The sequence below is a fragment of the Eucyclogobius newberryi genome, unplaced genomic scaffold, assembly GCF_026437365.1.
Source record: "Eucyclogobius newberryi isolate DKJ021-1_F unplaced genomic scaffold, fEucNew1.0.hap1 SCAF_16, whole genome shotgun sequence".
In the NCBI taxonomy this organism is placed as follows: domain Eukaryota; kingdom Metazoa; phylum Chordata; class Actinopteri; order Gobiiformes; family Gobiidae; genus Eucyclogobius; species Eucyclogobius newberryi.
This window is the reverse complement of record NW_027315790.1, coordinates 24958576-24966833: the sequence shown is the minus strand read 5'-3', so window position 1 is coordinate 24966833 and position 8258 is coordinate 24958576. Positions and strand designations below refer to the sequence as shown.

The 8258-nt window shown below is 40.0% G+C and overlaps 2 protein-coding genes and 5 non-coding genes across 7 annotated transcripts in view; all 7 read right to left on the bottom strand.

Annotated features, from left to right (window-relative positions):
* Nucleotides 1-8258, bottom strand: part of LOC140362067 (small ribosomal subunit protein uS7-like) — a 252108-nt gene that overhangs the window by 162991 nt on the left and 80859 nt on the right. The gene's annotated exons all lie outside the window — the stretch shown is intronic.
* On the bottom strand, nt 72-7128 carry nrm (nurim). The gene is made up of 4 exons (XM_072448093.1): nt 6926-7128; nt 5754-5947; nt 4674-4850; nt 72-506 (listed from the first exon to the last, which is right to left on the bottom strand). The coding sequence occupies exons 1-4, from the start codon at nt 7068-7070 to the stop codon at nt 234-236; spliced, it is 789 nt and encodes a 262-aa protein (XP_072304194.1). The 5' UTR covers nt 7071-7128; the 3' UTR covers nt 72-233.
* trnak-cuu (transfer RNA lysine (anticodon CUU)) lies at nt 1125-1197 on the bottom strand. Its single transcript has one exon. It is a non-coding gene; the product is annotated as a tRNA-Lys (tRNA).
* trnak-cuu (transfer RNA lysine (anticodon CUU)) lies at nt 1847-1919 on the bottom strand. Its single transcript has one exon. It is a non-coding gene; the product is annotated as a tRNA-Lys (tRNA).
* trnak-cuu (transfer RNA lysine (anticodon CUU)) lies at nt 2912-2984 on the bottom strand. Its single transcript has one exon. It is a non-coding gene; the product is annotated as a tRNA-Lys (tRNA).
* trnak-cuu (transfer RNA lysine (anticodon CUU)) lies at nt 4084-4156 on the bottom strand. Its single transcript has one exon. It is a non-coding gene; the product is annotated as a tRNA-Lys (tRNA).
* On the bottom strand, nt 6642-6714 carry trnak-cuu (transfer RNA lysine (anticodon CUU)). Its single transcript has one exon. It is a non-coding gene; the product is annotated as a tRNA-Lys (tRNA).

Sequence of the window (8258 nt, the reverse complement as noted above, 5' to 3'; positions counted from 1 at the left end):
TTATTCATCACATTGCTATCCCTAACCAAAAACTAACTAACTTTTTTTCTGAATCCCTGTGGGAAAAATGTATGGATAATTGACTTCTGGACCTGAGACTCCTGAGCTCTAATTGGACCTGCCCAAAGGGGAGGAGTTATAACTGAGACTAACCCCGCCTCGTTTCACCCTGCAGCATCGATCACTAGAGCAGTTTGTAGTCTGAACAGTGGACGGTTCTCTCACTGGTTCAGTCACTCCTCTCTCTGCTCCAGTCGAGTGAGAGTCCTGGTCTTGACGCGGGCGCAGAGGTAAGCCAGGTCCTGTTTGTCCAGTGAGTGTCCCAGGAGCAGGTACGAGGACAGCGCCCCCGCCAAGACGAGCCGGTCCAGCGACAGCGCCGGCAGCACCCAAAGGATCAGCAGGAGCTCGAGGCAAACGGGGTGACGCAGGTGGGACAGCAGCCTCTTAGCGCCGCACGGTTTGTCAGAGAGAGGGTCCGCCAGCCCCAAACATCTATAATACACCTGGAAAGGACAGAACATGGTGAGTTACGCAGATAAGATAAGAAAACCAAATGAAACGCACAGCTCCAAAACAGCAGGAGAATAGAAAAATGCAGTAACATGGTAAAAATAGGGTGGGTTTTTGTTCGGCCCACTCCCTTTCAAGAAATGTGCTTTTCTGTGGTTTAGTATATATGTTAATTGTGTTATTCTACAGAAATTGTGCTTTTAAAAGTAGATTCTGTTTTCATTTTTTATTTTAAAGGTGTAAATGTTTTTATGCTTTGTGCGCAGCTACATTTTCATTTTGCTCAAGTTCACCCTTGAAAAAGAGGTCTCCATCTCAATGGGTTTTTAACTAGTAAATTAAAGGTTAATAAAATAAATACGTGGCTATGAGGCAACAATAGTAATCTGTCTTCATACAGAGGTTTTAATGTTGATTTAGTTAATATTGATAATTATACAAAATAAATACTGTTTATGCGAGGGTGCACCAGGCCCACAACATAACTACACTTGTACAGGTGAAACTTTGGACAGTTACATCACAAAAACTACACATCACAGACTACTTTTCCGCAACTCTCAGATGAGAAGCAACAACATCAGCAGAGATTGTGCTTAAAAAAAAACTAGCGCCCAACGTGGGGCTCGAACCCACGACCCTGAGATTAAGAGTCTCATGCTCTACCGACTGAGCTAGCCGGGCATGCTCCCCTTGCCGGCAGAGGCAGCAATAACAGCAATAACATACTTGTCGCTGTCGTGATGAGTCGTACGTACGTGTTCAAAATGTGTTTTACGCTTTACCGAAAATACAAATAAAGGAGACAGAAAAAGAGAGAGAAATAGCATCAGCAACAACAAAAAAACTTCAATCTTCATTAAATCAAGATAAATGTTATAATATACTTATATCTGACAAAAACTGTGGCAGTAGAGCAACATACAAGCCTATAACTATTATGCACAATAAGTGGTATGAAGCATAGAATTGGGGGGTAATAAAAACATAAATGTATATAGTATATGCATATAATAAATCTAACTTCATACAGAGGATTGAGCATGTTTTATTTTAGTTATAATCAACAGATATTGGAAATATTTGACCAACATGCTTCACTAAATAAATATAGTTTTTCATACATACAGGTGAGACACAGGATTGAACAGAGCGAGGGGGAAAAAAGGCCCAAAACATTTAAAATACACTTGGACAGTGCAAAATATTCATGGATTCCTCCTGGATTTGATATGCAACGATCCTACGCACAATTCTTCTAAATATGATCTTTATAATGAGGAAAGGTCCACGGATCAACAGAGTATTGAGAATGTCTTGCTCAAAAGATCAGCGCCCAACGTGGTGCTCGAACCCACGACCCTGAGATTAAGAGTCTCATGCTCTACCGACTGAGCTAGCCGGGCGTGGTCCCTCTGCTGGCAGGAGCAGAGATGACAACTAACGATTAATATACCATAACTGAACTCAGACTGGTCAAAGTTAAAACTGTTTTTCACGATCAACACAATGACAGTGAGTGTGTGATGATTTTGTTTTGTCATTCAACTTATAAAATATTAACAGCAATTAATGTCACCATCAGGGTCGTCAAACCCTTTGTACATCAATTACCAATTAGTAACGCTTTATAGTTTATATAACATGCTCAGAACCTCTTTTTTAGAAGAACTTTCTCAACCGAAGAGACCCATTAAGACTCTTGTGATGTCCTCGCTCTGGTGGGACGTCTACTTCATAAAAATAATTATACACACATTTCTGATCATTAATGGACAAAACCCTTTGGCTAAAAAATAATGAGCTGTGGGGGCTTGTTGTCCAACATAAATTTCTTGATCAAGAAATACAAAAAAAGAGTCAAATACTCGTAAAGGTTTTTAAAATCTGAATTAGTTTCACCTTCACAGCCGCTTTGTCATTAGAGAAACATCTCGTGAGATAAAATTGCCACAGGATCGTCCACACATGAGGAAATTAGATTCTTCTGCCATGTGTTTGAGAAACGCTGATGAGGGCCATGTCTAGAGAAGCCTTGGTACATACATTTAATAAAAAAATGATTTTTCTGTATGACTACATATGTACAGATATATGTATAAAAAATATAGAGAGAAGTCACCGGCTTCATCTCCTAGAGTTCAGATGTGTGATTGACAGGTGGATATGCCTGCTTTAAGGAAAAAATATCACAGGTATTTAAAAACATTGCTGATTCTGTTTGCTGAATGCTGAACTTTGTTTTTGCTCTAAATGATATTCGAGCTCATGTGTTTGTGCGAGGACAGAGGACCAGACTGGATCCTGCATTAACCTTTGATCCTTTCTACCATCATTTACCCATTAATATAAGCTTCAGTTTGTGTCATTCTCATGGAGATCACAGTCAAAATATCAGCGCCCAACGTGGGGCTCGAACCCACGACCCTGAGATTAAGAGTCTCATGCTCTACCGACTGAGCTAGCCGGGCGTGCTCCCTCTGCTGGCAGGAGCGAGAATGGCAACTAACGATAAATTCAGGATTACGATGAAGTAAATACACACATAAATTAAAAGATACTGAGCACTGATCAACAACACAAACTAAAACTAACAAAAAAGTGGTGAATTATTATTATTATTTCATAGATTTAAAGATTTTAGCAGATGAATAAATTCGATGACAAATTATACAACCTTACCAGATGTAGAACTGCTGTTTATTTACTGCAGCTCATATTTTTACCTTGTATGGTGCGTTTGGTTTGGATGGGGAAACTCTGCTTTAGAGTTATTGTGTTCACAATCTAAAATTGAATGATGTCATGATTTCAGACGGTGTCCCTGTGTAATTATGTGGAAGAATTACAGTTTTTGAAAGGAATGTACAAAATGGAACTCCACAAACATTATCATTATTTGTTAATTTAAAATGAAAATAATCACATATTTGGAGTTGAACGCTGGCACCACTTTCTGAGACTATTGTGAAGAAATAATATACCTTTTTGCTTATTAGTGTTGACAGAGCAGACGTTGAGCTTTATGTGGACCCAGTGACCAACTGACCTATTATTTGTGTCTGTCAAAATTTTGCTCTTGTAAATATACTTTTCCGCTGCTGAAATGAAAAAGTATGTCCCTAACCCTAAAAACATTGCTGATTTCTACTTGCCTGACCAGCCATTCAGATAAGATAAGATAAGATAAGATATTCCTTTATTGTCCCACATGGGGAAATTTCATTGGTGCAACGCAGGAAGATACAGAGGTAGATACAGAAGAACAGATCACTTATAGGAAGTCTGAAAAACACTTTCAGTAGAAGATCTCCTATAAATAAATAAAAACTCCCATAGACAAATAAATACATAAATACCATTGCACATTCCCAACACGTTTTGGAAAACGACTTATCAAAACTGTGTCTTACGCATTCGAACAGAATGTGGGCGGGGCTGGCGGGTCAGGCAAGATTTCTACAGCATTAATGAGCAAATCTTAAAACACAACTTTGTTTTTGCTCTAAATGATAGATGAGTTCACGTGTTTGTGCTCCATTCTCATGGAGATCTTGCTCAAAAGATCAGCGCCCAACGTGGGGCTCGAACCCACGACCCTGAGATTAAGAGTCTCATGCTCTACCGACTGAGCTAGCCGGGCGTACTGTTAGTCACGATCAACACAATGACAGTGAGTTTTGTCATTTAACTTATAAAATATTAACAGCAATTAATGTCACCATCAGGGTCGTCAAACCCTTTGTACATCAATTACCAATTAATAACGCTTTATAGTTTATATAACATGCTCAGAACCTCTTTTTTAGAAGAACTTTCTCAACCGAAGAGACCCATTAAGACTCTTGTGATGTCCTCGCTCTGGTGGGACGTCTACTTCATAAAAATAATTATACACACATTTCTGCTCATTAATGGACAAAACCCTTTGGCTAAAAATAATGAGTTGTGGGGGCTTGGGAGATGAGTTCATGTGTTTGATCAGACTGTGTCCTGGTTGCATTTACCTTTGACCCTTTCTACCATCATTTACCCATTAATATAAGCTTCAGTTTGTGTCATTATCATGGAAATCTTGCTCAAAAGCCCTCTGCTGGCAGGAGCGAGAACGGCAACTAACGATTCATTTACGATTACGATGAACGTATCGAGTGTTTCACCTGTTTGAGGCCCATGAGCTCGGGATAGTCGTAGATCATAAGGATGCTGCAGATTAAGGCCCAGCAGACGAAGTGCAGAGAGAAACAGATGAGAGGAAACCAAACACTCCAGGGAGCACTTCTGACCGACCACAGACAGGGGGCGCCACTGACCGGCTGCCAACAACGCATCAACACCTGAAATGTACAGGAAATAAAAGAGATGTTTTTTAACCGGCAATGTTTTAAAGTAAACAACTCACCAGTGGGAGTGAAAGTTAAAGCACTCAATCAATTTTGTAGTGGAAACATATAAAAATATGATGCAAAGTTTTGGAATAAATCAGAAGTAGTTTTTATTGCTATTGTCAGTGAACTAAATGAAAAAACTAGGAACTTGCTTTGAAGATGCATGTAATGTAAAACAGTGAATAATAATAAATAACAATTAAAAATATGCTTCACTCTAACACATTTTTTTTTTAAATAGAACAAAAATACGCTGTTATGTAAAATAAGTGGCTCTGACTATCGTCGTGTTATGTACAGTGCAGCAAATGGACAGAGTAAATCACAGTTAAACTTTACTTTACTTTAAGAGTGTTATACTATTATAAATAAACACAATATCCCTGTTTTTTCATGGTATCAAAGCAGCTGAATCCTTCATGTCTCTCAAATGTTGTCGCTCTTGAATGTGTGCTGCTTTAGCCCTGGTCTGTGCTTTTGTGCCGCTTTAGCCCTGGTCTGTGCTTTTGTGCCGCTTTAGCCCTGGTCTGTGCTTTTGTGCCGCTTTAGCCCTGGTTTGTGCTTTTGTGCCGCTTTAGCCCTGGTTTGTGCTTTTGTGCCGCTTTAGCCCTCGTCTGTGCTTTTGTCTTTAGCCCTGGTCTGTGCTTTTGTGCTGCTTTAGCCCTCATCTATGCTTTTGTGCTGCTTTAGCCCTCGTCTATGCTTTTGTGCTGCTTTAGCCCTCATCTATGCTTTTGTGCTGCTTTAGCCCTCGTCTATGCTTTTGTGCTGCTTTAGCCCTCATCTATGCTTTTGTGCTGCTTTAGCCCTCACGTCGCAGTAAACAAGAGGAAAACACCAGGTGAGCTGTACCTGCAGGACGAGGGCGGTGGTGAAGCAGTAGAAGGTCCGGTTCAGGGCCCCGAGGGTCGTCTCGCAGACACGTTTGACCGGAGCCCAGGCCAGAACACTGTGCTGCAGCGCGAACAGAGCCACCAGACCCAGGTCCCACAGCAGAGACCACAGCACCCGAGGGGCCCCGAGGGCCGCAGACCAAGGGACGGAGTCTGCGGGAGGTAAATACACACATAAGTTAAAAGATACTGAGCACTGATCAACAACACAAACTAAAACTAACAAAAAAAAGTGGTGAATTATTATTATTATTTCATAGATTTAAGGATTTTAGCAGATGAATAAATTCTATGACAAATTATACAAACTTACCAGACGTAGAACTGCTGTTTATTTACTGCAGCTCATATTTCTAATATTGTATGGTTTGTTTGGTTTAATTGGGGAAACTCTGCTTTAGAGTTATTGTGTTTGTATATTGCGTTCACAATCTAAAATTGAATAATGTCATAATTTCAGACGGTGTGCCTGTGTAATTATGTGGAAGAATTACAGTTTTTGAAAGGAATGTACAAAATGGAACTCCACAAACGTTCAATCTTATCTTTATTTGTTTGAAGTTGGCTCCACAAACCTGCAATATTCATTTTGTGTCTTGTAAAAAGACAACAATCACATCTTTGGCACCACTTTCTGAGACTATTGTGAAGAAATAATATACCTTTTTGCTTATTAGCGTTGACAGAGCAGACGTTGAGCTTTATGTGGACCCAGTGATCACAGAGATATGAACCATAAAACAGCTAAAACAATCTGCCAATTCACACTACAAAATGCAAAACTGACCTATTATTTGTGTCTGTAAAATGTCAGCTACTTTTCCGCTGCTGAAATTTAAAAAATTAGCGCCCAACGTGGGGCTCGAACCCACGACCCTGAGATTAAGAGTCTCATGCTCTACCGACTGAGCTAGCCGGGCGGACTGCCTGCTGTTGGCAGGATCGTGAATATCAAGCATCTCTTTTCCACTGACATAATACACATCCGACGAATAAACACAGAAAAAGCGACCAAACGATACTTTTACCGGACTAATAACCGCACTCGTACCACCAAACTGCGCAAACAAGCTCGTTTTAGCGCAAACTCGATGCGCAGACTGTGGATGTCAGCGCTGATAGACCGTTTACCTTGGCACAGGGTCGTTTCGCCGGTGATGTTGTGGTAAATCGCGCGAAATGAAACGAAACGCATGAAGTCCGAGCCGGTGATGAAGACGAAGGCGAAGTTGAGCAGCGCCGCGGCGCAGAGAGCTCCGCCGCGCAACGACGCCATTTCTATCACTTTAACTTCATCTGGCGCCGCGTCCCAGAGTCAGAGCTGTTTCTTCCGGGAGCATCCGCAACGCGCCGCGAGGGACACCAGAGGGCGCTGTTTGACGCGCACACTGAGCGCGCCTCAAGTTCAATGAATGGATAATAACAAGTTGTTTATTTGTTTGTTTATCACGGGCAATGCTCATAAAACATGGACCTACTCAAAAGAAGAAATGTATTAGTGACAAGTGCTAATTTCCACCTGGAGTCCCTGAATCTACCACTGTTTACAGACTTATATTCAAACCAATTATTAAGCTACCATTATGCCCTATATTTGTTTTTATATGCAATAACATTCAACCACTTCAAATTAAAGAACGGCTTCTTATAGAGACTATATTGACTTTCTAATTTTAATAATAATAATACTTTTTATTTAGACAGGACACTCAAAGACGCTTGACAAAACAGTAAATTAAAGGCAATGAATCAAACTAACTACAGGAAAGAAAACAGCAAATGAAAATTAACTGAAACAATAATAGACGTTCAGAACAGAATTGATTTAATAATGTGCAATAACATGTGCTTTGTGGTGATAAAGTGTCATATCATAACGATGATTAAATGATTATTTCAGTGGTCGATTGGGCACAGTTGTGTTGAATCATTGCGGCCCACTTATACCAATGCTTCTGTTGGTGTAGGCAGCACAACACTGACTCAGACATGCTCTATATTTTACCACTACTTTAAATATAGCTTCTCTGTTTTCTCAGACTGTAAATGCTACAATAAAGTGCCACTAGATAAAAGCACTCAGCGGGCAGAAGACTGTTATCTCCATTGTGAAAGTGAATCAACTTACTTGTTAAATCTTTTACACATATTATTAATAACAGTATAGTCCAGGGGATTTGCTCAAGGAGGTATGGAATAATATTTGTATTCCACTAAAATAACTGACAAAGTAAATCATAAGCCTTTGTTCATGGCACTTATCTGGTTTTGCAAATGGACTCTTCAAATGTTATTTAAAAGTATAACTAGCTCAACGCCCACAGAAGACAGAGGAGATGACCCTGGACTTCAGGAAAGTCACAATCACAGCCTTTTTAGCATAGTATATACTGTACTATTTTCACTATTATTATAATCATTATTTTAATACATTGTTTTATATTGCACCTTGACGCCGAAGCCA

Coding starts and splice junctions, on each gene's coding strand:
- nrm (XM_072448093.1), bottom strand. CDS start 7,070: ATGGCGTCGTTGCGCGGCGGAGCTCTCTGCGCCGCGGCGCTGCTCAAC. Junction 4,851..5,753: donor CCACCGCCCTCGTCCTGCAG/GTACAGCTCACC, acceptor TGTACATTTCAG/GTGTTGATGCGTTGTTGGCA. Junction 507..4,673: donor AGCTCATGGGCCTCAAACAG/GTGAAACACTCG, acceptor TGTCCTTTCCAG/GTGTATTATAGATGTTTGGG.